We start from the raw sequence: 25111 nt of genomic DNA, 5'->3' as shown, positions 1-25111 counted from the left end.
AATAAGTCTATTATGTGGTATATCTAACGCCTTTTGAAAGTCAATATACACAACATCAACCGCACTACCCTCATCAACCCTCTGCATTACCTCATCAAAGAACTCAATCAAGTTAGTCAAACATGATTTGCCTTTAACAAATCCATGCTGGCTGTCATTTACTAACCCATTTTTGTCTACATGCCAATTAATTTTGTCCCAGATTATTGTCTCTAAATGATTCCCCATCACTGAAGTTAGGCTGACTGGCCTGTAGTTGCCAGGTTTATCCCTCTCCCTTTTTTTGAACAGGAGTAAAATATTTGCAATCCTCCAGTTCTGTGGCACTGCTCCGATTACTAGGGAGGATTGGAAGATTGTGCCAGGGCCTCCGTTATCTCCACCCTTACTTCCCTCAGCAACCTAGGATGCATCCCATTCAAAATATTTGCCAAAATAGTCTTCAAAATAGTATTCAATAAAAAATCCAAAACTCTATCATTAATATGTCCTCTTCCAGAATTAATATATCCAAATTTGGCATACTAGTACAAGATAATCTACAAAGCTAGTAAAGTAGACCAACAGGTTCAAAAAGGCTAACAAGTCAAGATTATGCATGTGAAAACAAGTTACTACATAGAGTCTACAGCACAGAAACAGGCCATTCGGCCCAATTTGGCTGTGCTGGCGTTCATGCTCCACATGAGCCTCCTCCCACTCCTCTTCATCTAACCCCATCAGCATATCCTTCTATTCCTTTCTCCCTCATGTGCTTAGTTAGCTTCCCCTTAAATGCATCTATCCTATTTGCCTCAACTACTCCTTGTCGTAGCGTGTTCCATATCCTTACCACTCTTTGGGTAAAGAAATTTCTCCTGAATTCCCTATTGGATTACATGGGCTTTGTAGCGTAAACTTGCATTGGAGGAGGAAAAAACATAAGTATGTGAAAGCCTCAAGGAACAAATAGAAATGTTGAAGGAACAAAATTCCAGTGGCAAATTCCCTTGTGGCAAGCTGGCACTCTTCTTCCTCTGTGCCTGCAATTCAACCTGGAACTCTTCTGCTTTGTTAATCCAGTTCAAGCTTATTCTTCTCTCTTCCCTCCCATTCAGCTGGCATTCTCCCCCACCTCAGCTCAAGCTGGCACAGTTTCCTCCACCATTAGTTGATGCTGGCAGTCTCCCATTCGTATTCCCTCAATTAATACTGGCACTCCCTTTCCTCCCTATCTTGCCCTCTCCCCTCAATCCCTTGAAAGCAACCCTCCCAAGTACTGCTCCCTCGCTCTATCCTTCATATTTTCCTTCACACTTCAGCCCTGCTTCCCTTTCATTGCCATCCATTTCCCACTCTTCACTGCTACTCACCTCTCTGCCTTTCCAACTTCTTCATTGCCATCTATTTCGCTTCGCCTCTCCCCCCTTCATTGCTATCCATTCCCCCTCCTTCAGTCAGCAATACCCCTACCGATGTCCTGCTGTTACTTGAAGTGATCATGGCTGCTGCATGCTGTAGGTAGGAGCTCCGGTTCTTGGCAGAGTTTGTGTCTACAATATGCAGCAGCCAGAATCACCTAAAAGAGCAAGAGGCAGGAGAGGTGCTAAGAAGAGAGAGCACCAATCCAGTGACTTTTTGTCAGCAAATAGTGCCAAGTGTACCAGGCCTGCAAAACTGTGTAAGGCCATCCCACCTTGTATTGTACAGCATGTATTATAAGATATGTACTGTGTTTAAATTGTAATATTGGAATCATATTGTGTACAATCCATGTTGTATTGTTTTGAATTGTATTACCTTAGAATTATGGTATCCTTAAATTTTATGAAATAAAGTATATTTTGAAATAAAAACAACCAAACCCGCAAAACACTAACTGTCAGTGTGAAATACTAACAGTTGACATGTATGCATACTACAGCATTGAGATTATTCTTGTAGCCAACGAATTGGAATGTGAGGATTAATTAGACGGACACAGAAAACGTTCTTGATGTGAGACATATATACCAATGTATAAGGTGACACATATAAGTGTGAATATACTCATGTATAAGCTAACCCACATCCTATTCATCAAGATCACTCACTTCCACCTCTACAACACTGCCGACACAACCCTGATCTCACCCCACCATCGCTGAAACCCTTATCCACACCTCCCTTCAGACCATCATCGTGTCCAAACTCAACTTCTCCAAAGCTCTGCTCGCCGTCCTCCTGTGCCACACCCACATCCTATCCGCTCCTCTATTACTCATCTTTGTCGGACTCTATTGGTTCCCTGTCGAATATCCTATTGAATTCCAAATCCTCATTTGAAAATCCTTTATAGCTTTTCCTCACCTAATCTTCACAGCCTCCTCCAGTCCTACCTGCCACCATGTGCCCTCCACTCTGGCTTCCTTTGCCACCCCCCTATACATCTACTCACCTTTAGTGGCAATGCCTTCAACTGTCTTTGCCCCACTCTGAAACTCTCTCTCTAAATCCATCCATCTCCCCATTTCTCTCCCCAGCTTCAAATGCCTCCTCAAAACCTAGGTATTTACCATGCCATCAGTTATCTTTAATTTTTCTACTTCTGCTTGGTAGCTGTTTCTGCCTCTGTAAATTGCCGTAAGATGTTTACTATGTTAAAAGTACTTCATAATTTCAAGTTATTTTTGTAGGAATCCACTACATAAGAAATAGGAGCAGGAGTAGGCCATATGGCCTGCTCCACCATTCAATAAGATCATGGCTGATCTTCGACCTCAACTTCACTTTCCCGCCCTATCCCCATATCCCTTGCTTCCCTTAGTGTCCAAATATCCATCGATCTCAGTCTGAATATACTCAACGACTCAGCATCCACAGCCCTCTGGGGTAGAGAATTACAAAGATTCACAACCCTCTGAGTGAAGAAATTTTTCGTCAACTCGGTCCAAAATGACCAACCCCTTATCTTGAGACTATGACCCCTAATTCTAGACTCTCCAGCCAGGGGAAACAGCCTCTCAGCATTTACCCTGTCAAGCTCTCTCAGAATTTTATACGTTTCAATGAGATCACCTCTCATTCTTCTAAACTCCAGAGAATATAGGCCCATTCTACTCAATCTCTCCTCACAGGACAACCCTCTCATCCCTGGAATCAATCTAGTGAACCTTCGTTGCACCTCCTCTATGGCAAGTATATCCTTCCTTAGGTAAGAAGACCAAAACTGTACACAGTACTCCAGGTGTGGTCTCACCAGAGCCCTACATAATTGCAGCAAGACCTTCTTACTCTTGTACCACAATCCCCTTGCAATAAAGATTAACATACCATTTGCCTTCCTAATTGCTTGCTGTACTTCCATGTTAACTTTCTGTGATTCGTGTACAAGGATATCCAAATCCCTCTGAACACCAACATTTCTTAGTCTTTCAACTTTAAAAAATATTTTGCTTTTCTATTCTTCCTACCAAAGTGGATAATTTCACATTTCCCCACATTATATTCCATTTGCCACATTATCACCTACTTACTTAATCTGTCCATATCCCTTTGCAGATTCTTTGTATCCTCCTCACAGCTTACTTTCCCACCTAGCTTTGTATCGTCACCAAACTTGGATACATTATACTCAGTCCCTTCATCCAAGTCACTGATATAGATTGTAAATAGCTGAGGCCCAAGTACCAATCCTTGCGGCACCCCACTAGTTACAGCTTGCCAACCTGAAAATGACCCATTTATTCCTACTGCTCTCTGTCGGTTAACCAATCCTCAAAAGGCAACCTATCGAATGCCTTTTGAAAATCCAAATATACTACATCCACTGGTTCCCCCTTATCTACCCTGCTAGTCACATCCTCAAAACACTCTAATAGATTTGTCAAGCACGATTTCCCTTTCATAAAACTGTGTTGATTCTGCCTAACCATATTATGATTTTCTAAGTGCCCTGTTACTACATCCTTAATAATAAATGCTAGCATTTTCCCTACTACTGATGTCAGGCTAACTGGCCTGTAGTTCCCTGTTTTCTCTCTCCCTCCTTTCTTGAACAGTAGGGTTACTATTTGTAAGATATAGGTTAACATACATTTTGCTTAAAATTGATTGAATCAATTTGTTTGCATCTTTAAATAGGCTGGAAAGGAAGCACCGAGCAATTTGACATACCTTGTCACCTCCAACCAGAAAGAGGTCTATGGCTGCCAACTGAATTTGGAGCTTTTCACAGAGCTCAGTCAGCAGTTGTCTAATAGAAATGCCGGTTTGGATTGAAACTGTACGCGAGGAGCCATCTGGAAGATTTATAGTGCAGTGTTTTGAAGACTTTTCTCTCTCCGCCACAGGCAGCAACACTTTGGTGGAATCATACTTTTAGAGAAAGAAGAGCTTCGATCAGGCTTGAATACTAAATGAGCAACATACTGGAACACAATTGATACCAGCGGATCCTAAGTCAGTATTAATCTCTTCTGGATTAAAAAAACATTTATTTTAGCTAATAAAACAAGGATAAAATTAAAACACATACAAACAATATCCACAATAAAGGTCGCGTCCACTCTCCTGGTCAGATCATTGTCTGCCCAATAGCTCAACATTCTTTACTTTAAAGTCCGGTGTGATTCTTATTATTTGGATAGCATACCAGCATATCCAAAACAACATGTGAAGATACCAACTATGTTTTTTTAAAACAATATAGGCTCAAATTATTTCACATGTTGGCTGATTGTGTTTGCCTTGGGGCATACAATTCCTCTGTGTAATATTTTATGCATACAGGACATTCAAGATTAAGGTGATCTCTGAATAAGTGGTGAAAATTTAGTTATAACAGAACAATAGATATCCCCTCAGTTTTTTTTATGGTGTTCCTTTTTTTTTCCTTCTCCTCCTCTCTTGAAGGTGTTGACCCCTTGCTAAGTTTTAGCTCGAAGTGCCAGACACCCTCCAGGCCCTCACTCAAGTGACCATTTTAACGTGAGCCTGGTTGCAAGGCTGTTTGACTGCGGTGTCTTCATTTGACACCCACACACATCCAGCAAGGGACACTGGATGGCAATCAGGAGATGAACTTTGAACAATTTGGCTCTTCCTAAGCCAATGTGGCCATGGCCAATTGCAGTTTCCTTCTGCCTCTCAGCTGGCCTGGGTGCAGACCAGGGATCAAACCTGGCATTTTCCTGATCTGTATGGCACACTGCCGTAAACTAGCACACCTCGCCCCCAAGTATTTTTTTTAAAAGAGTAATCTTGAAATAAATATTAACAGATTCCCTACTGCTAGTGGCAACATTCTAGAGCTCGTGAACCTCTATTGAACTAAGCAAATGAGTTCAAACAGAAGTCAAGGATCAGTCCCTCCAGTAGCACCACTTCTAGAGCTGTGGGACCACTCCCATATTTCTGTTTAGTTTGAACTAACCTCATGTCTATTATTTCCTGGACAGCCGGCATTCATCAACTCTGTGCTAGTAGAAGATGATGTGGAGCCAAATGATTCCCGGCGCCACTGAGACAGTCCATTACTTTCAGACAGGTCTGGCGAATAACAGAAAGAGTGCTTGTTGCATCAACATAAAATGCTTTCCTGCAACCCTCAACCTTTTAAAACATCCTATTGGTGCTGAAATATCTGCAAGCTGCATAATATTATAATACTTGTACCTTTTTAAGAAGGTAGAAGATATGGTTAATATGGTTTAGCAGATATGTGCAATCTAAAATGGTTGAGGCATCTGTAGTGTCTGAACCATGTCTACATTACCAAGCTGCTTTTTGGGCCACTTTTCTCACTTCTTTCTCTCTTGAACACATCAATTGCTGTTGGGATACCATTCCATTGTGCCAGCTACCCTCCACTAATTGTCAAGAGACGATTTTTCTTGTGCTAGCAAAGATAGTTCAGCATCGGCACACTACTCAACTGCAGGGGGCATCAGCCAGGCTCAATTCTGCTCCTTCCGTCCACAGCAATCAGGAGCAGGGGCTACGCTCAAATGTCCCCCTCTCCAACTAAGGGCTGCCGAGACCAATTGTAGCAATAACCACTATCATAGCTCAGTTAGATCAGTACAGAGCAGAGATTAAACCAGAGACCTTCCTGAGACCCTTACGGTTCAGTTACTCACTGACTTAATCAACTCAGCCATCAAACGGAGTGCTTATCTAGTTGACCTGACTTTAAATAAAATTAATCAGCAGGTAGTAATCGCATTAATGCTGAAGTCTGCTGTACACATTCCTTACCAGCCCCAGTAAAATTGAAGTCATTGGGAATCCGGGGGAAAACTCTCCAGTGGCTGGAGTCATACCTAGCACAAAGGAAGATGGTAGTGGTTGTTGGAGGCCAATCATCTCAGCCACAGGACATTGCTGCAGGGGTTCCTCAGGGCAGTGTCCTAGGCCCAACTATCTTCAGCTGCTTCATCAATGACCTTCCTTCCATCATAACGTCAGAAATGGGGATGTTCACTGATGATTGCACAGTGTTCAGTTCCATTTGCAATCCTCCAGATAATGAAGCAGTCCGCGCCCGCATGCAGCAAGACTTGGACAACATCCAGGCTTGGGCAAGTAACATTCGCGCCAGACAAGTGCCAGGCAATGACCATCTCCAACAAGAGAGAGTCTAACCACCTCCCCTTGACATTCAATGGCATTACCATCGCCGAATCCCCAACCATTAACATCCTGGGGGTCACCATTGACCAGAAACTTAACTGGACCAGCTATACAAATACTGTGGCTACAAGAGCAGGTCAGATGCTGGGTATTCTGCGACGAGTGACTCACCTCCCGACTCCCCAAAGCCTTTCCACCATCTACAAGGCACAAGTCAGGAGTGTGATGGAATACTCTCCACTTTCTTGGATGAGTGCAGCTCCAACAACACTCAAGAAGCTCGACACCATCCAGGACAAAGCAGCCCGCTTGATTGGCATCCCATCCACCACCCTAAACATTCACTCCCTTCATCACCGGCGCACTGTGACTGCAGTGTGTACCATCCACAGGATGTACTGCAGCAACTCGCCGAGGCTTCTTCGACAGCACCTCCCAAACCTGCGACCTCTACCGCCTAGAAGGACAAGAGCAAGAGACACATGGGAACAACACCACCTGCACGTTCCCCTCCAAGTCACACACCATCCCGACCTGGAAATATATCACCGTTCCTTCATTGTCGCTGGGTCAAAATCCTGGAATTCCCTTCCTAACAGCACTGTGGGAGAACCTTCACCACACGGACTGCAACGGTTCAAAAAGGCAGCTCACCACCACCTTCTCAAAGGCAATTAGGGATGGGCAATAAATGCTGGCCTTGCCAGCGACGCCCACATCCCATGATCAGATCAAAAAAATCTCCTGAAATCTTTCCTTCCTCCTACAATCTTTAAGCTTTCACAACCCAAGCCTGATGTCACCTGATCGCTACTTCTCGAGTGACCTTCTTTTCTTTTTAGTGTCCTGCACTTTAGGTACAGTAGCATAGTGGTTATGTTACTGGACTAGTAATCAAGAGACCTGGACTAATAATCCGGAGCCATGAGCTCAAATCCCGCCACGGCAGCTGGGGAATTTTAATTCAATTAATTAAATAAAATCTGGAATTAAAAACTAGTATCAGTAATGGTGGCCATGAAACTACCGGATTGTCGTAAAAACCCATCTGGTTCACTTAGGGAGGGAAACCTGCCGTCCTTACCCGATCTGGCCTATATGTGACTCCAGACCCACAGCAATGTGGTTGATTCTTAATTGCCCTCTGAAATGGCCCAGCAAGCCATTCAGTTGTAAAATCTCGCTAAAAAAAGTCACAATAAGAATAAAACCGGATGGACCACCCAGCATTGGACCACTAGGTACCGGTCACGACAAAGGCAAACCAAGCCCAGTTAACCCTGCAAAGTCCACCTCACTAACATCTGGGGACTTGTGCCAAAAATGGGAGAGCTGTCCCACAGACTAGTCAAGCAACAGCCTGAAATAGCCATACTCACAGAATCATACCTTTCAGCCAATGTCCCAGACTCTTCCATCACCATCCCTGGTATGTCCTGACCGACCGGCAGGACAGACCCACCAGAGGTGGCGGTACAGTGATATACTGTCAGAAGGGAGTGGCCCTGGGAGTCCTCAACATTGACTCTGGACCCCATGAAATCTCATGGCATCAGGTCAAACATGGGCAAGGAAACCTCCTGCTGATTACCACCTACCGCCCTCCCTCAGCTGATGAATCAGTCCTCCTCCATGTTGAACACCACTTGGAGGAAACACTGAGGGTAGCAAGGGCACAGAATGTACTCTGGGTGGGGGACTTCAATGTCCATCACCAAGAGTGGCTCGGTAGCACCACTACTGACCGAACTGGCCGAGTCCTAAAGGACATAGCTGCCAGACTGGGCCTGCGGTAGGTGGTGAGCGAACCAACACGAGGGAAAAACTTACTTGACCTCGTCCTCACCAATCTACCTGTCACAAATGCATCTGTCCATGACAGTATTGGTAGGAGTGACCACCGCACAGTCCTCGTGGAGATTAAGTCCCGTCTTCGCACTGAGGACAGCATCCAATATGTTGTGTGGCACTACCACCGTGCTGAATGGGATAGATTCAGAACAGATCTAGCAGCTCAAAACTGGGCATCCATGAGGTGCTGTGGGCCATCAGCAGCAGCAGAATTGTATTCCAGCACAATCTGTAACCTCGTCGCCCGGCATATTCCTCACTCTATCATTACGAACAAGCCAGGGGATCAACCCTGGTTCAATGATGAGTGTAGAAGAGCATGCCAGGAGCAGCACCAGGCGTACCTAAAAATGGGGTGCCAGCCTGGTGAAGCTACAACTCAGGACCACATGCATGCTAAACAGCAGAAGCAACATGCTATAGACCGAGCTAAGCGATTCCACAACCAACGGATCAGATCAAAACTCTGCAGTCCTGCCACATCCAGTCGTGAATGGTGGTGGACAATTAAACAACTAACGGGAGGAGGAGGCTCTGTAAACATCCCCATCCTCAACGATGGTGGAGTCCAGCACGTGAGTGCAAAAGACAAGGCTGAAACGTTTGCAACCATCTTCAGCCAGAAGTGCCGAGTGGATGATCCATCTCGGCCGCCTCCCAACATTCCCCCCATCACAGAAGCCAGTCTTCAGCCAATTCGATTGACTCCACGTGATATCAAGAAACAGCTGAGTGCACTGGATACACCAAAGGCTATGGGCCCCAACAACATCCCAACTGTAGTGCTGAAGACTTGTGCTACAGAACTAGCTGCGCCTCTAGCCAAGCTGTTCCAGTACAGCTACAACACTGGCATCCACCCGACAATGTAGAAAATTGCCCAGGTATGTCCTGTCCACAAACAGCAGGACAAATCCAATCCGGCCAATTACCGCCCTATCAGCCTACTCTCAATCATCAGCAAAGTGATGGAAGGTGTCGTCAACAGTGATATCAAGTGGCACTTACTCATCAATAACCTGCTCACCGATGCTCAGTTTGGGTTCCGCCAGGACCACTCAGCTCCAAACCTCATTACAGCCTTGGTCCAGACATGGACAAAAGAGTTGAATTCCAGAGGTGAGGTGAGAGTGACTGCCCTTGACATCAAGGCAGCATTTGACCGAGTGTGGCGCCAAGGAGCCCTAGTAAAATTGAAATCAATGGGAATCAGGAGGAAAACTCTCCAGTGGCTGGAGTCATACCTAGCACAAAGGAAGATGGTAGTGGTTGTTGGAGGCCAATCATCTCAGCCACAGGACATTGCTGCAGGAGTTCCTCAAGGCAGTGTCCTAGGCCCAACCATCTTCAGCTGCTTCATCAATGACCCACCCTCCATCTTAAGGTCAGAAATGGGGATGTTCGCTGATGATTGCACAGTGTTCAGTTCCATTCGCAACCCCTCAGATAATGACGTAGTCCGAGCTCGTATGCAGCAAGACCTGGACAACATCCAGGCTTGGGCTCATAAGTGGCAAGTAACATTCGCGCCAGATAAGTGCCAGGCAATGACCATCTCCAACAAGAGAGCGTCTAACCACCTCCCCTTGACATTCAATGGCATTACCATCGCCGAATCCCCACCATCAACATCCTGGGGGTCACCATTGACCAGAAACTTAACTGGACCAGCTATACAAATACTGTGGCTACAAGAGCAGGTCAGAGGCTGGGTATTCTGCGGCAAGTGACTCACCTCCTGACTCCCCAAAGCCTTTCCACCATCTGCAAGGCACAAGTCAGGAGTGTGATGGAATACTCTCCACTTGCTTGGATGAGTGCAGCTCCAACAACACTCAAGAAGCTCGACACGGTCCAGGACAAAGCAGCCCGCTTGATTGGCATCCCATCCACCACCCTAAACATTCACTCCCTTCACCAACGGCGCACAGTGGCTGCAGTGTGTACCATCTGCAGGATGCACTGCAGCAACTCGCCAAGGCTTCTCGACAGCACCTCCCAAACCCGCGACCTCTCCCACTTAGAAGGACAAGAGCAGCAGGCACATGGGGACAACACCACCTGCACGTTCCCCTCCAAGTCACACACCATCCCGACTTGGAAATATATCGCCGTACCTTCATCATCGCTGGGTCAAAATCCTGGAACTCCTTTCCTAACAGCACTGTGGGAGAACCTTCACCACAGGGACTGCAATGGTTCAAGAAGGCGGCTCACCACCACCTTCTCAAAGGCAATTAGGGATGGGCAATAAATGCCGGCCTCGCCAGCGACGCCCACATCCCATGAACAAATAAAAAAAAGGTCTTGGCTACCCTGGATTCTCAAGCACAAATTTGTAAATATTGTGCTGGAATCAACACTTATTGAACGATGCCTTACTCTAACTCATTTTTTTTCACAGGAATGAAATCTGTGTGACTCTTCACCTCCTTCAATATTCACTTCCTCCTACAATAAACTTCCTCCTACAATAAAGGGCTTTTAAAAAGCAGCTTGGCATCTAATCAATCCTTTTTGATTTATCTTATCTTTTCTATTCTTTTCAACCTTAGCATTGTACTGCTTGGCCCTTTATCTTAATTTCTCAGTAAAAATAAAAGACATCTATAGAATCTTAGATATAAAGCCCATTGTTAAAGTTTCCACTGTAAACACTGTAGAAGATTCAAATTTCTGTCATCTTCACCAGATAATTACAGATGACGGAGGCCATTCCGCCCATCTTAGTTCATCAAACCAGAATGACCCTTTGTTGCCCTCACCGCAGCATCTAATTGTTTCTTAAATGATTCCAGGGTTTCCCCTCCACTACTCTATTTACTTTTTACTAGTTGAACCTGTGTGTCCTTGTTCTACTCTTGCAATTTAATTTAAAGTACTAAGCCTTACTTACCTTTTTCATCCCATTAACTATCTCATATAATTCTATAAGACTACCTCTCAGCTGCTTCCTTTCCAGTTTGAAAAGGCCAAGTTTCTTCAGTCTCTCCTCAAACTCGTCCTTTGATACTTGACATCAGCTTTGCACCTCTAATGTTTGAATGTCTCACTTGTTTATCAGACCACAATTGAACACAATACTCAAGGAGTGGTCTGACCAAAGCATGTACAGTTTAATCATGACTTCCTCTCGCTTGTATTCTACTGTTTTGGCTTTATAGTTTAACATTCCATTGGCTTTGTTGATTGCTGCTTTGCATTGGTTGGACATGTTCAGCATCGAGTCTACTAATACTCCTAGATCTCTTTCAAATTCACCCTAAGCTACTTCAACACTATTCACGGAGTACATGTGTTGCCCATTTGTCCTTCTTATGTGCAGTACTTTACACTGGCCCACATATTGAACCAATTCAAACCTAGCTTCCAATTGTGCTGTGTATCACAATCCCATAGCAAATAGTGCCCATTTTTCTTTAAGGGAACAATTTCGCAGCATTAAAATGTACACATAAAGTACCTACCAAGATGCGAATCTCCATTCTCTTTTCTCTTTTGAGGTCTTCCCAGGCTCCTTCGTGACCAGGAAAAAAATGTTCCCCTCTTCTTGTTGCCATTATCATCTTCAAGTTCAGTGGGTAGTAATCTGCCCGATTTAAATTTTGTATTGGGCTAAACAGGAAAAACACCACTAGTGAATAAGGCTCGCGATTAGAAAATTACCCATTATAACTCAGAGTTGTACAATGGTATCAGTTTGCCTACCGATGCTGGTTATAAATAACATAATTGCTTAAACCTGTTTGAAACTAAACTGAAAACACACGGCCTTTCCACATTCCTGCTTCTTCCTAGCCCTTCCTGAATCACTAAACTTCAAGGAAAATTTCCTTCCTATAAAACAGCAAGGTCCAAGTAAAAATCTTTTAAAATTTCATTTACGGTGGTGATCTTTTAAAGATTAGAATGGTTATGAGAACAAATGTGGTTTGCATGAAATTTAAGTTCTCATTTTTAACTCAGCAAAGTATTCATATAATAGCTATTTTTAAAGGAGAAGGAAACTGTTCAGGTAAGTACGGTGAATATTAAGTATATATTCACATACATGTCCAATAATTGTTTGAGTGAAAGATATACATTTCAAAAGTGGTCACAATTTAATGGCTGTTCTGCAGAACCCAGTTACTGGTGTTTGTTCAGTGAAGCAATCTGCACTACTGATGTCGGTCAATGGAATAGCCCTTGGAACACATCTGCATCCCATTACTTGTGTCAGTATGTTTGACCTGCTGCCTCTCAGTCTCTGCAGTTTTTCATAAACATAGCAAAACCTGGCAGAGACGGAGGGCAAAAAAGAAAGCAGAAATACAATAACATTCATGATTAATCTGAAAACAGATTTAACACCAATCTGCTTGTGACTGGTCTAAAAATGATAGCCGAATATACAGATACTATCAATAAGAGATGAAGATTCTCCAGAGGGAACCTTCTCAGCTGATGGAAACAGAACCTGTCTACTTCAACGATAGGTGCAATGGTAAGTTAAATGCCAGGTTTTGAAATTCTGATGAAGATCCACACCTGAAATGTTAACTCATCTGTTCTTTCCACTGAAGCTGACTGCCCAGCTGAGTGTTTCCGGAATTTTTCTGTTTTTGTTTCAGATTTCCAGAATCTGCAGTTTTTGCTTATCAGGTTTCCAAGTGTGTTCCTTCCCTGCAAGTAATGTCTAAAATATCTCTACTACGTGAGGGTGAGGGTGGAAATAATAGTAATCTAAAGATAAGAGAAAGGGATAACAGCACAGGTCAGAGTTCAAAAATGGATAAAGATAACATAAATACTCAGGAAACAGAAAAGGCTACAGGAAGTAATAATATAATACACATTAGAAGTAATTAAAAATAAGAGCACATTAAATTGTCTGTATAGCAATGTACAGCATATCAGCAACAAAAGAAAGCAGTGATTAGAAGTGAGGAAACAGATGTAATATGGCTACAGACAGGACAAGATTGGCAGTTAAATATTGCAGGCTATAATATATTTAGAATGATGGAGAAGAATGAAGGGGTGGTGGGGTAGTGTTGGTGTTAATCAGAAATAACATAATGGCAGTAGCAAGAAAAGACACAACTAACAAAGAAAATTAAACAGAATCCATATGGATTGTGATAAAAGATAAGAAGGCACTGGCACACTATTAGGAGTATAGTACAGACCACCAAGTAGTGGAAAGGAAGTAGGGGGAGAAACGTGTATTCAAATCTATGAAATGAGTAAAAATGACAATAATAATCATGGGGGATTTCAACTACCCCCAAATAAACTGACAACAGGAGGGAGTAAAAGGGGAGAAGGGGGTGGAGTTTTTACATGACCCCTATCTGACCCTATATGTAAGAAGCCCAAGGGAGAAAACACTGTTAAACCTACTAATGGAAAATGAACCACAGCAGATAAGAGAAGTAAGCTTGGGAGAACATTAGGGAATAGTGACCACTGTATAATAAGGTTTACGGTAATGATTGAGAGAGATCTAGGCATATGCAAAGTGCATAAACAATAAGAGAGAGGATGACAAAAGGGAATATGAGCAGCTTAGGAAAGGGGTAAAAAGACAATTAGGAAGGCAAAGGGGAAATATGAAATGAAAATATCAAAGAATATAAAAGTAAATAGTAAAATATTTTATAGGGACATAAGTAACAAAAGGAGAATTAAGATATGGATTTGCCCACTAAGGGATGAGCAAGATAAACTCTCAGAAGATTATACTAAAATGGCAGGGATACTGAATAGATACTTTGCCTCAGTTTTCACTGAAGTGCATACATGAGGGAGAAGGGAATAGAGGGATATGGAGGTAGGATGGGAAGAGATAACTAGTGGGAGGAGGCTAGTTGGGCTAATGGCCTGTTTCTGTGCTCTAGATTCTATGTAATCTTTCTGGTACTTTAAAGACTGCAAAGAATGAAAACAACATCATACAAATTGCAGTCATTTAATAATCTGTATCCCATTTTGGTGTTGACCATAACTGTCGTGCCTTTGATATGCAAGAGTTATCAGATTGGCACATTAGGAGTATTGATCATATCCCATGGATGCTCTCTTTTCCATTAAAGTAATAAAAAATTAAAACATAAAACAGTCTGATGAGATTTTTGTGGGCAGTGGATCAGAGTGTCTTGGTAACTTGTGTTACTCTGAACCAATGGACAAGTTGAGCTATTGCTGAGCTGTTATACATATCAAATAATCACAGAACTGACATGCTATCAGTAGTTAATGCAGATGATTCAAAGATGTAGAGCATGAGGATAACAGCCTTAGTAACAACTGAAGTGACTCAAAGTATTCATCTCCAGTGTTGCTTAATTTTACCCTATTGATTGGGAAGTGCAAGAAGCAGAAATATCATAAAATATTTCTTTTATTCAGGTGAAGTAAGCAATGTGTAATTCAACAGGTCAGAAGCATACTTTGGACTCCCATCAGATGCAGTACTCATCCAACAAGTAGTATGGAGATCACCATCGACCAGAAACTTAACTGGACCAGCCACATAAATACTGTGGCTACAAGAGCCGGTCAGAGGATGGGTATTCTATGGTGAGTGACTCACCTCCTGACTCCCCAAAGCCTTTCCACCATTTACAAATCTACCATAGCGCAAGTCAGCAGTGTGGTGGAATATTCTCTACTTGCCTGGATGAGTGCAGATCCAACAACACTCAAGAAGTTCGACACCATCCAGGACAAAGCAGCCCGCTTGATTGGCACCCCATCCATCACCTTAAACATTCACTCCCTCCACCACCGGCACACCGTGGCTGCAGTGAGTATCATCTACAAGATGCAGCAACTTACCAAGGCTTCTTTGACTGCACCTCCCAAACCCGCGACTTCTATCACCTAGAAGGACAAGGGCAGCAGGCGCATGGGAACAACACCACCTGCACGTTCCCCTCCAAGTCACACACCATCCTGACTTGGAAATATATCACCGTTCCTTCATCGTCGCTGGATCAAAATCCTGGAACTCCCTACCTAACAGCACTGTGGGAGAACCTTCGCCACACGGACACCTTCTCAAGGGCAATTAGAGATGGACAATAAATGCTGGCCTTGCCAGCGATGCCCACATCCCATGAATAATTTTTTTAAAAGTACTTAAGACTATTTTTAATTAATCAGTTCACTTCATTCATTAGTCCAGAAAAATAAATGATCTTAACCAAAAATACTTTACAAAGGCTCATGGAATAGAAGGGCCTCCTCCTCCTCAGCCTCCTCCCGATATCCCCACCATCACGGAAGCCAGTCTTCGGCCAATTCGATTCACTCCACGTGATATCAAGAAACGGCTGAGTGCACTGGATACAGCAAAGGCTATGGGCCCTGACAACATCCCAGCTGTAGTGCTGAAGACTTGTGCTCCAGAACTAGCTGCGCCTCTAGCCAAGCTGTTCCAGTACAGCTACAACACTGGCATCCACCCGACAATGTGGAAAATTGCCCAGGTATGTCCTGTCCACAAAAAGCAGGACAAATCCAATCCGGCCAATTACCGCCCCATCAGTCTACTCTCAATCATCAGCAAAGTGATGGAAGGTGTCGTCGACAGTGCTATCAAGCGGCACTTACTCACCAATAACCTGCTCACCGATGCTCAGTTTGGGTTCCGCCAGGACCACTCGGCTCCAAACCTCATTACAGCCTTGGTCCAAACATGGACAAAAGAGCTGAATTCCAGAGGTGAGGTGAGAGTGACTGCCCTTGACATCAAGGCAGCATTTGACCGAGTGTGGCACCAAGGAGCCCTAGTAAAATTGAAGTCCATGGGAATCAGGGGGAAAACTCTCCAGTGGCTGGAGTCATACCTAGCACAAAGGAAGATGGTAGTGGTTGTTGGAGGCCAATCATCTCAGCCCCAGGGCATTGCTGCAGGAGTTCCTCAGGGCAGTGTCCTAGGGCCAACCATCTTCAGCTGCTTCATCAATGACCTTCCCTCCATCATAAGGTCAGAAATGGGGATGTTCGCTGATGACTGCACAGTGTTCAGTTCCATTCGCAACCCCTCAGATAATGAAGCAGTCCGAGCCTGCATGCAGCAAGACCTGGACAACATCCAGGCTTGGGCTCATAAGTGGCAAGTAACATTCGCGCCAGATAAGTGCCAGGCAATGACCATCTCCAACAAGAGAGAGTCTAACCACCTCCCCTTGACATTCAACGGCATTACCATCGCCGAATCCCCCACCATCAACATCCTGGGGGTCACCATTGACCAGAAACTTAACTGGACCAGCCATATAAATACCGTGGCTAAGAGAGCAGGTCAGAGGCTGGGTATTCTGCGGCGAGTGACTCACCTCCTGACTCCCCAAAGCCTTTCCACCATCTACAAGGCACAAGTCAGGAGTGTGATGGAATACTCTCCACTTGCCTGGATGAGTGCAGCTCCAACAACACTCAAGAAGCTCGACACCATCCAAGATAAAGCAGCCCGCTTGATTGGCACCCCATCCACCACCCTAAACATTCACTCCCTTCACCACCGGCGCACTGTGGCTGCAGTGTGCACCATCCACAGGATGCACTGCAGCAACTCGCCAAGGCTTCTTCGACAGCACCTCCCAAACCCGCGACCTCTACCACCTAGAAGGACAAGGGCAGCAGGCACATGGGAACAACACCACCTGCACGTTCCCCTCCAAGTCACACACCATCCCGACTTGGAAATATATCGCCGTTCCTTCATTGTCGCTGGGTCAAAATCCTGGAACTCCCTTCCTAACAGCACTGTGGGAGAACCGTCACCACACGGACTGCAGCGGTTCAAGAAGGCGGCTCACCACCACCTTCTCGAGGGCAATTAAGGATGGGCAATAAATGCTGGCCTTGCCAGCGATGCCCACATCCCGTGAACGAATAAAAAAATTTTTTTAAAAATGTTGTGAGCTCCACTCCTTCACTAAAGCTTCACTAAATGGTAACACGGATCTCAGAATCGGCCCTATAGTATTATAACCCTATCTTTGATCCATGCTCCTGTCTAGCAAAGCTCCCTGCAATATTTGTTGTATAATTTATACCTCACTAGTGAATTGACCTGATAATTCAAAATACTTAAATTGAAAGCCAGTTACAGTCAATGCTACAAGTGGGACTTAAATCACATGCCCACAGAATGCATCTGTTAACAAGAAGTACTAAAATTTAATCTAGTAAAGAGCTAGGTAAACTTAACAGGGTAAAAAATATATAGCAGGTCCGTCAGCGTTTGTGAAGTTAATATTTCAGGTGTATACCTTTCATCAGAACTGAAAATTGAAAGATAAATGAGCCACTTTGGAGGACTAAACTGAAGAAAAAGGTGAGGAGAGCAAAAAAGACATTTGGTGTAATTTTCATCTTCACCCGTCCGTTGTAGAACCTGCCCGATTTTCATCATCTCTTATATCAATTTTTAAAATTTGCTTTCAGTATATTGGCAAAACTGGCATTCATTGCCCATTTCTCATTGATCTGAGAAGGTGGTGGTGGGCCTTCTCCTTGAACTTGAATCGTTGCAGTCCTTGTGATGATGGTTCTCCCACAGTGGCGAATTCCAGGATATTGACCCAGTGACAATGAAGGATTGTCGACATATGCCCAAGTAAGGGTGCTATGTGACTTGGAGGGAAACTTGGGGGTGATGGTGTGTTCCAATGATCTTTCTGCTCCCACCCTTCTCGATGGCGGAAGTCATGGGGGTTCAGAGTTGCTGTCGAAGTAAACGGCGAGTTGCTTCTTTATTAAGCAGTTTGCAAGTCATTTGACCCAACTTCCTCTGATCACTCTTTTTCCCTCATATAATTTTATCCTCTTCCACCCTACAAAGGGACTTGCATATCTTTAAGCTATCGATTCTGGTGAATGGTATACACCTGAAATGTTAACCTGCCTTTTACCTTTACAGATGCTGACAGATCATCTTTAAATTCTCACCATTTCTATTTTTGTTCCTTTGCTGCTGCCACATTTCAGCAATAGAAAATGTGCCATATAACCATCCTATTCAACTATTATTGTATTGGGTGGATTTAAATGTTTATTTATTTATATTAGTACCAGTAATCAGAATATGAACTAATACCTTCTCGATAAAGAAGTTCATATTCACATATGACATAATATAATGTACATCAGCATTCTCTTTAAATAACTTGCATCAAAGTAAAACAAGTTAGCAGTTGCCCAGGATTTTATCAGTTTCTACCATTATACAGTTACTGTGATAATGAATATAATTGTAGTGTAATGTGGGGGGTGCTTTCGTAACATGTTCTCAACCACTTGCTACTTAGCTTATTTTGAACTGACAGGGCTAATTGGATGTAACAAGTGTCTTATTTATTTATAGAACAAGTGTGCAACTTTGCTCATCTTTGGAGGCCATGTTTTTTCTTAATTCTTCATCTTTCTCCCTCACCAATTTTCTCATCTTTTCTTCTGGAGGCACTGGGCAACACGCTGGGCTGCAGTTCCATGGGCACCCCACAGTATCTCACCTAAGTGCCAATTTGTCATATGCAAGTCTGGGTAATGAGTACTGACAGGCTATCTGAGCCCAATCCTCTCTGCACTTACACACATGTATACATTTACTTTCTGCATGAAGCACTGGATAATGATCAGGAGGACTCTAGCTTTCTTTTCCTCCATCCTAACCCAGGACACTCAGGACATCCACAAGTTGAATTTAAAAGAAAATTGAAGGTTTAAATACCTACCTTGTTTGGGGTAGAAAGGTTGGACCGGTCTGAGCTGGCGCTGTGCCTTGAGGCAGGACTGCACGGTACCTGACAGGGATCAGGTAAGGTTCGACCCTCCACTTCTGCCAACATGCATTCTTGGTACAGCGACGATTTCAGAAAACGAGTATAGCTGTCAAACTTCATCAGGTTAAAAATCTACTTTGGAGGAAAGAAATACTGTAATCTTTTTTTAAAACTGTTGTTTGCAGATCAAAAGAAAGGGATAATGTTACCTTTGCACGCATGGGGAATGCTACTCAGTAGATAAATGTAGAAAAATAATATGCCACTGAATAACAAGTAAATGCAATGAATATATTGGAATCAGTATGTGATATAACTGACTACATTGATTGATAATTCCTTTTCTAGGTTAAAACATTTTCTGTAATTAGGCTTAAATGACAGTGCAATACTTCTTCACAATTTAATGGCTTTTGAGAGCTACCAAATAATGTGGACTCTATCAGTGAAATAAGTAAATGAACGAACGCTCTGTTTGTATTACTATACCTGTAATTGCTGCTCTTTAAACATGTCTGGGTGCGGTGCATTAATGATATCATCAGCTAACTGTGCCTGGCTGTCGATGTTGACAGGTGTGACTGCTTTGTTGGATAGAAAATTGTTGTAGATCTCCCGAGCTCTACACAAAAGCTGTAAAAGACAATGGAATCAGTCAAAGAACAAAGAGCAATAAAATGCATTTCACCATATTGGGGTTAAATGTCACCCAGCTACGGTTGTCAACACATGGATATTTTATTTTAAAAAATTAAATGCAGAAACAATTAGTGAGAAAGATTCTAACCTCTTTGTCCCCTCAAACAGCATAATTACCACTCAGGGCTGCTGTGCAAAATGGCAAGTAAATTTGGAATTTTTAACCTATTGTTGCAGATATGACTCATTTTTTAAAGGATCAAAGCAATAAAAAGATTAAAATGCTTCCAATCACATCAAAAATTCCTTTTAATTGAAGTAAAATAAATCCAGCCTAAACCTCTAGCACTAATTAAATTATGGACTATGACAGTGATAGCTCTCTTTTTTTAAATGATCTCTCTTCCAGCCCCTGCTGCAGAGTGTGCAAGGACAAGTACTTGATAACCACTGAATGTCTCCCCAAATGAAGCAGGCTGAGATCAGCAGCTTTTTTTGTTGTGTATTTTCATTATAATACATTTTGGTGTTAGTTTGCCAATATAATTACATTGCTTCAGGTTGAGTGTTCAAACGCTATTTTTTTCTTGCCACAACGTCTAGAAGAGTAGTACATGTTTAGAATAGATCTGCTAGATTGTGTGGTAAAGTCAAAAAAAATTGGTGCTGTTAAAAAAAACAGTTGGACGCTAAAATGGGAGCGTTGGAGAGATGTGTTTCAATATGTTGAATGGCCTTTTTCTTACCCCTACCTTTTCCAAAGTTCGAGCACAGCAAGTGTGGATAGCAAGATAACAATTCAGAAAACAGAGAGTAGGAGTTAAGGGTAGCTACTCAGACTGGCAGAAGGTGAGAAGTGATGTACCCCAGGGATCGGTGCTGGAACCATTGTTATTCACAATTTACATTAACAATTTGGATGCGGGAATCGAAAGTTCAATTTCAAAATTTGTGGTCTACATCAAATTGGGGGGTACAGTTAACACAAAGGAAAAAAGCGTCAAAATGCAAGAGGACATTAATAAACTTGCAGAATGGACATTTAATTGGCAAATGAGTTTCAATATAGATAAGTGTGAGGCGGTGCATTTTGGTAGGAAGAATACAGAAGCCACGTACTTCTTGGATAGTAAGAGTCTGAACAGTGTAGGGGAGCAAAGCGACCTAGGGGTACAGATACACAAAACACTAAAAGTAGCGACGCAGGTTAACAAGGCCATAAAAAAGGCAAATCAAGCACTAGGGTTCATTTCTAGAGGGATAGAATTAAAAGGCAAAGGAGTTATGTTAAACTTGTATAGAACCTTGGTTAGATCACACGGAGTATTGTGCACAGTTCTGGTCTCCATATTATAGAAATGATTTAGAGGCAGTGGAGACGGTACAAAACAAGGATGATACCAGAACTGAGAGGATATCCTTATCAGGAAAGGCTGAACAGGCTGGGCCTCTTTTCTCTAGAAAAGAGAAGGCTGAGGGGTGACCTGATAGAGGTCTTTAAGATAATGATAGGGTTTGATAGGGTGGACAGAGAAAATGTTTCCACTTGTGGGGGAGTCCAAAACTAGAAGTCATAAATATAAAATAGTCGCCAATAAATCCGATAGGGAATTCAGGAGAAACTTTGCTCTTGCATAGAGCCGGCACGGACTCGATGGGCCAAATGGTCTCCTTCCGTGTTGCAACCTTTATGATTCTATTCTATGATTCTTTACCCAAAGAGTGGTAAGAATATGGAACATGCTACCACAAGAAGTAGTTAAGGCAAATAGCATAGATGCATTTAAGGGGAAGCTAGATAAGCACATGGGGGAGAAATGAATATAAGGGTATCCTGATAGGGGTAGATGAAGTAGAGTGGGAGGAGGCTCGTGTGGAGCAAAAACGCCGGCATGGACCAGTTGGGCGGAATGGCCTGTTTCTGCGCTGTAGTTTTGATGTAACTCGATGTGATGCATTTCACAGATTTGAAGTCCAGGAAGGGTAAATGGACCTTTTCTTATTGCATGCCTTCTTATGTTCCAATGCTCATGATAAATAAGGCACCAAAAAGCAAAAGTAATTGATTTAAGGCCACTTTGTGCACTTTTTCTGCAATGCCCAGATGTGTCTTACTTGAGGGCATTCTCAATTATGCTCCAACACACACCACACACCAGAGTGATAGAAAATAGGTCTACAGTTTCATTGAAGTCCTTTTAATTCAATGCTAGCCTTCAGGTTAGCCCCATTTCTCAATATAATTTCTCTGCCTTTTACTGGACAGCAAGAAAAGCAAAGGGGACAACACAGATCCCCAGCTTGTTCATGACTCCACAGCCAAGGCTGTGGATGGTGGACCAGACGTATATGAAGCAAGAAATCTGCCAAAGGACAAAGTGAAGGGAAAGTAAACCACAAATATCCCTAAACCATGTTCTGAGTACCACATTCCATGGGTTTTACATCATGCTTCATAGTTATCTGCCTAATCTGTCAGTAAATTATTTCAACTGCAAAAAAACAAACAAAACTGACTTGTATCAACGGGTAACGTATTTAACTAATATAAATCCAACAATACCAAATGCAAAACAGCTTTGTTCTTAACCACAAGGTACCACTGGATCAGGTACGGTGCGGATCAATCTCAATATAAAACAATGCAAATCTGTGCATTATCATCATTTAGGAAGTTTGCTCATAATCTGATACTATTGAGAATATGGCACCTCCCGAAGCTTTGTCTGCCTATAAGTTACACTACATGAATGACGTTTAGTGATGTTGAGTGGAACAAGAAATGTCTCAGTTTAGAAAATGAATGCCGCCAGCATTCATTAGTATATTTTTAAATATGCCCCAACATGTAACAATGTCTGTGCCACACATGAAGTCAAACGTGCATTGTGTACCGTGAGCATACACAATATTAGAAAAGCAGTTATAGTCTTGCAAGCCATTGCTCAGGAACTATCATAAATTATTCACTGTGATCAGCCACTGATTCAGGCTGAACCAGACTGTTCACAACCTCGGTGTCCTACTCAACCCCGATCTGAACTTCTGACCCAATATGCTCTCCACCATAAAGATCGCATACTTCCACCTCCGTCACATCGCCTGCCCTCTGCCCCACCTCAGGTTATCTGCTGCTGAAACCTTCATTCATGCTTTTGTCACCTCCAAGCTCGACTGTTCTAACGTTCTCCCGGTCAGCCTCCCATCCTCAGTGTTCTGTAAAACAGCTCTGAAATTCCCTCCTTAATCTCCTCTGCCTATCCACCTCCCTTTCCTCTTTAATACCCTCCTTAAAACCTACCTCTTTGACCAAAATTTTGGTCGTCTCTCCTATTATCTCCTTCTTTGGTTCAGTGTCCATTTTTGTCCAATTACACCTTAAGACGTTTTGCTATGCAAAGTTGTTGCAGTCAAGTATTAGTGCAGCTTATTTACATCTTTGGTGTAACATGGCAATTTCACTTCACTAAGAGATTACATATAGGTTCTAATATCGAGATCTCGATATTAACTCCCCCATGATGGGCGGGAGGGGGTCAGGCGGGTGTTAAAGAATTAAATAGGGGAACATCCCCAACACGGCGTGCAGCGCCCGCCGCCTTTTTTATGGCGACAGAAGTCCGGGCATCCAAGTGTCCCATTAACTAACATATTTAAATCGGGCTCCCACAGTGCAATTGGGGGCCCAATTTAAAATTCACTGCTGCTGTGCGAGTTTGGCAGCGAACGGGAAACCCGGCAACGAAAGGGATGCAGGGGCTGCCGGCTCCACAAGTTAAGTGCCTTTTCTGCACTCCTTGTGGGTCAGGAGGAACAGGAGTGCTACCCCCGGCCCCTCAAGGAGGCCTTTGACCTCCCCCTGCCGTTCGCGGCCTTTCTCTCCTCCCTCCAAATTGCTGCCTCTCTCCTCCCTCCGAATCGCCAACCTTGCCCTCCAGTCCTGATCGCCAACCTGTCCCTCTCCCGAATGCCGGGAACCGTCCCCAATGGTCTCCAGCTGTGACCTGCTGCCATGGTGTTTCCTCCCGGCTGCTGGCCAGGCTGTCAATTTTGGCCGGCTCCCAGTCGGGAAACAGAACACAAAAATGATAATAAGGTTCTGCTGTTAAGTTTGGGAGGTCCTCTGCGTCCCCGGCCTTGCCAGGTTCTTCAGCCGTTTTCAGCCTCTCCCGCACCCTCCCCGCCTCCCTGTAAATATCGGGGCCATAATATCACTTTATCAAACTCCTCCAGAGCTGTCATTTCAAACTAGTTTATATTTGATCAGTTATCGATAAGCAGGTATTAACCGCTTCTAAATTAATATAACTAAACAGAGTTCATTGGTAAAAAGAGCAAAACATTGCAGCTGTTGGTAAACAAACAAAAACAGAAAATGTTGGAAACACTCAGCAGATCCTTTTGAAATACAGTATGATAAATTATGTATGTAAATATTGCAATATGGGAAGTATGTTGTTCTTTCCACAGATGCTACCTGATCTGTTGAGCCTTTCCCAAAATTGCTGTTTGACTGGTTTCAGACTTCTAAAACTGACTTGTACCTATTCTAGCTTTAAAAGCTATCAACAAGTAACTGGGGATAGAGAGGGGAAAATTACTACGCAGCTCCTAATTACTTAGTGACTCCTCCTGGAAGTACAAGTGTGCATATGCCAAGTGAGGACAAAATATCGTGCGGCAGTATTTTCACTCATCGTCAAAAAGCCTACCAAGACTCACTTGGGCGAAGTACTGTAGGTTTCCTACAAAGAGTCAAGGCCTTCAGGATAGGAAGAGCAGATGCAAGAAAACTGTCACAGAAAAAAAAAGTTAACCTTTTATCGTATTTCTCACCTGTTTCTTGTCATGCTGAAGGATTTGGCTGAAGTATTCACAGTTCTGCCAGAACAAAATGTTTTCTTCACTGAATTCTTTCTTCAGAAACTCCTAACAAAATAAAATAAGGAGACTACCTTAATAATAAGCTACCATGTTAACTGATCCAATACAGAAGTAGTTCTATTTATTTTATCTATTGTAATGCTCATTTCTAGGGAAAGTATACTTAGATAAAGACACTTTACATACATACATAAATGATTAATGTGTCAGTTTGGCTAAGTCAGTAACACTCAGGCTATTTTGGATCTTGTATTGTGTAATGAGACAGGGTTAATTAGCAATCGTACCCTAAAGGATCCTCTGGGGAAGAGTGATCATAATATGATAGAATTTCACATTGAGTTTGAAAGTGATGTACTTAAGTCAGA

At 43.1% G+C, this 25111-nt stretch overlaps 1 protein-coding gene across 4 annotated transcripts in view; it reads right to left on the bottom strand.

The window, feature by feature from the left end:
• rgs12b (regulator of G protein signaling 12b) overlaps positions 1-25111 on the bottom strand; it is a 248487-nt gene that overhangs the window by 54145 nt on the left and 169231 nt on the right. For all 4 annotated transcript variants that reach the window (XM_067982441.1, XM_067982440.1, XM_067982442.1 and 1 more), the window contains exons 6-11: positions 24696-24788; positions 19710-19853; positions 19173-19352; positions 11910-12057; positions 5393-5508; positions 4135-4335 (exon numbers count right to left, since the gene is read on the bottom strand). In XM_067982441.1, coding sequence (XP_067838542.1) covers positions 4135-4335; positions 5393-5508; positions 11910-12057; positions 19173-19352; positions 19710-19853; positions 24696-24788 — 882 coding nt within the window. The remainder of the gene's footprint in view (positions 1-4134; positions 4336-5392; positions 5509-11909; positions 12058-19172; positions 19353-19709; positions 19854-24695; positions 24789-25111) is intronic.

The sequence above is a fragment of the Heptranchias perlo genome, chromosome 4, assembly GCF_035084215.1.
Source record: "Heptranchias perlo isolate sHepPer1 chromosome 4, sHepPer1.hap1, whole genome shotgun sequence".
NCBI classification, from domain to species: Eukaryota; Metazoa; Chordata; class Chondrichthyes; order Hexanchiformes; family Hexanchidae; genus Heptranchias; species Heptranchias perlo.
Note: the sequence above shows the minus strand (reverse complement) of the source record. Positions and strands in the feature narration are given on the sequence as shown.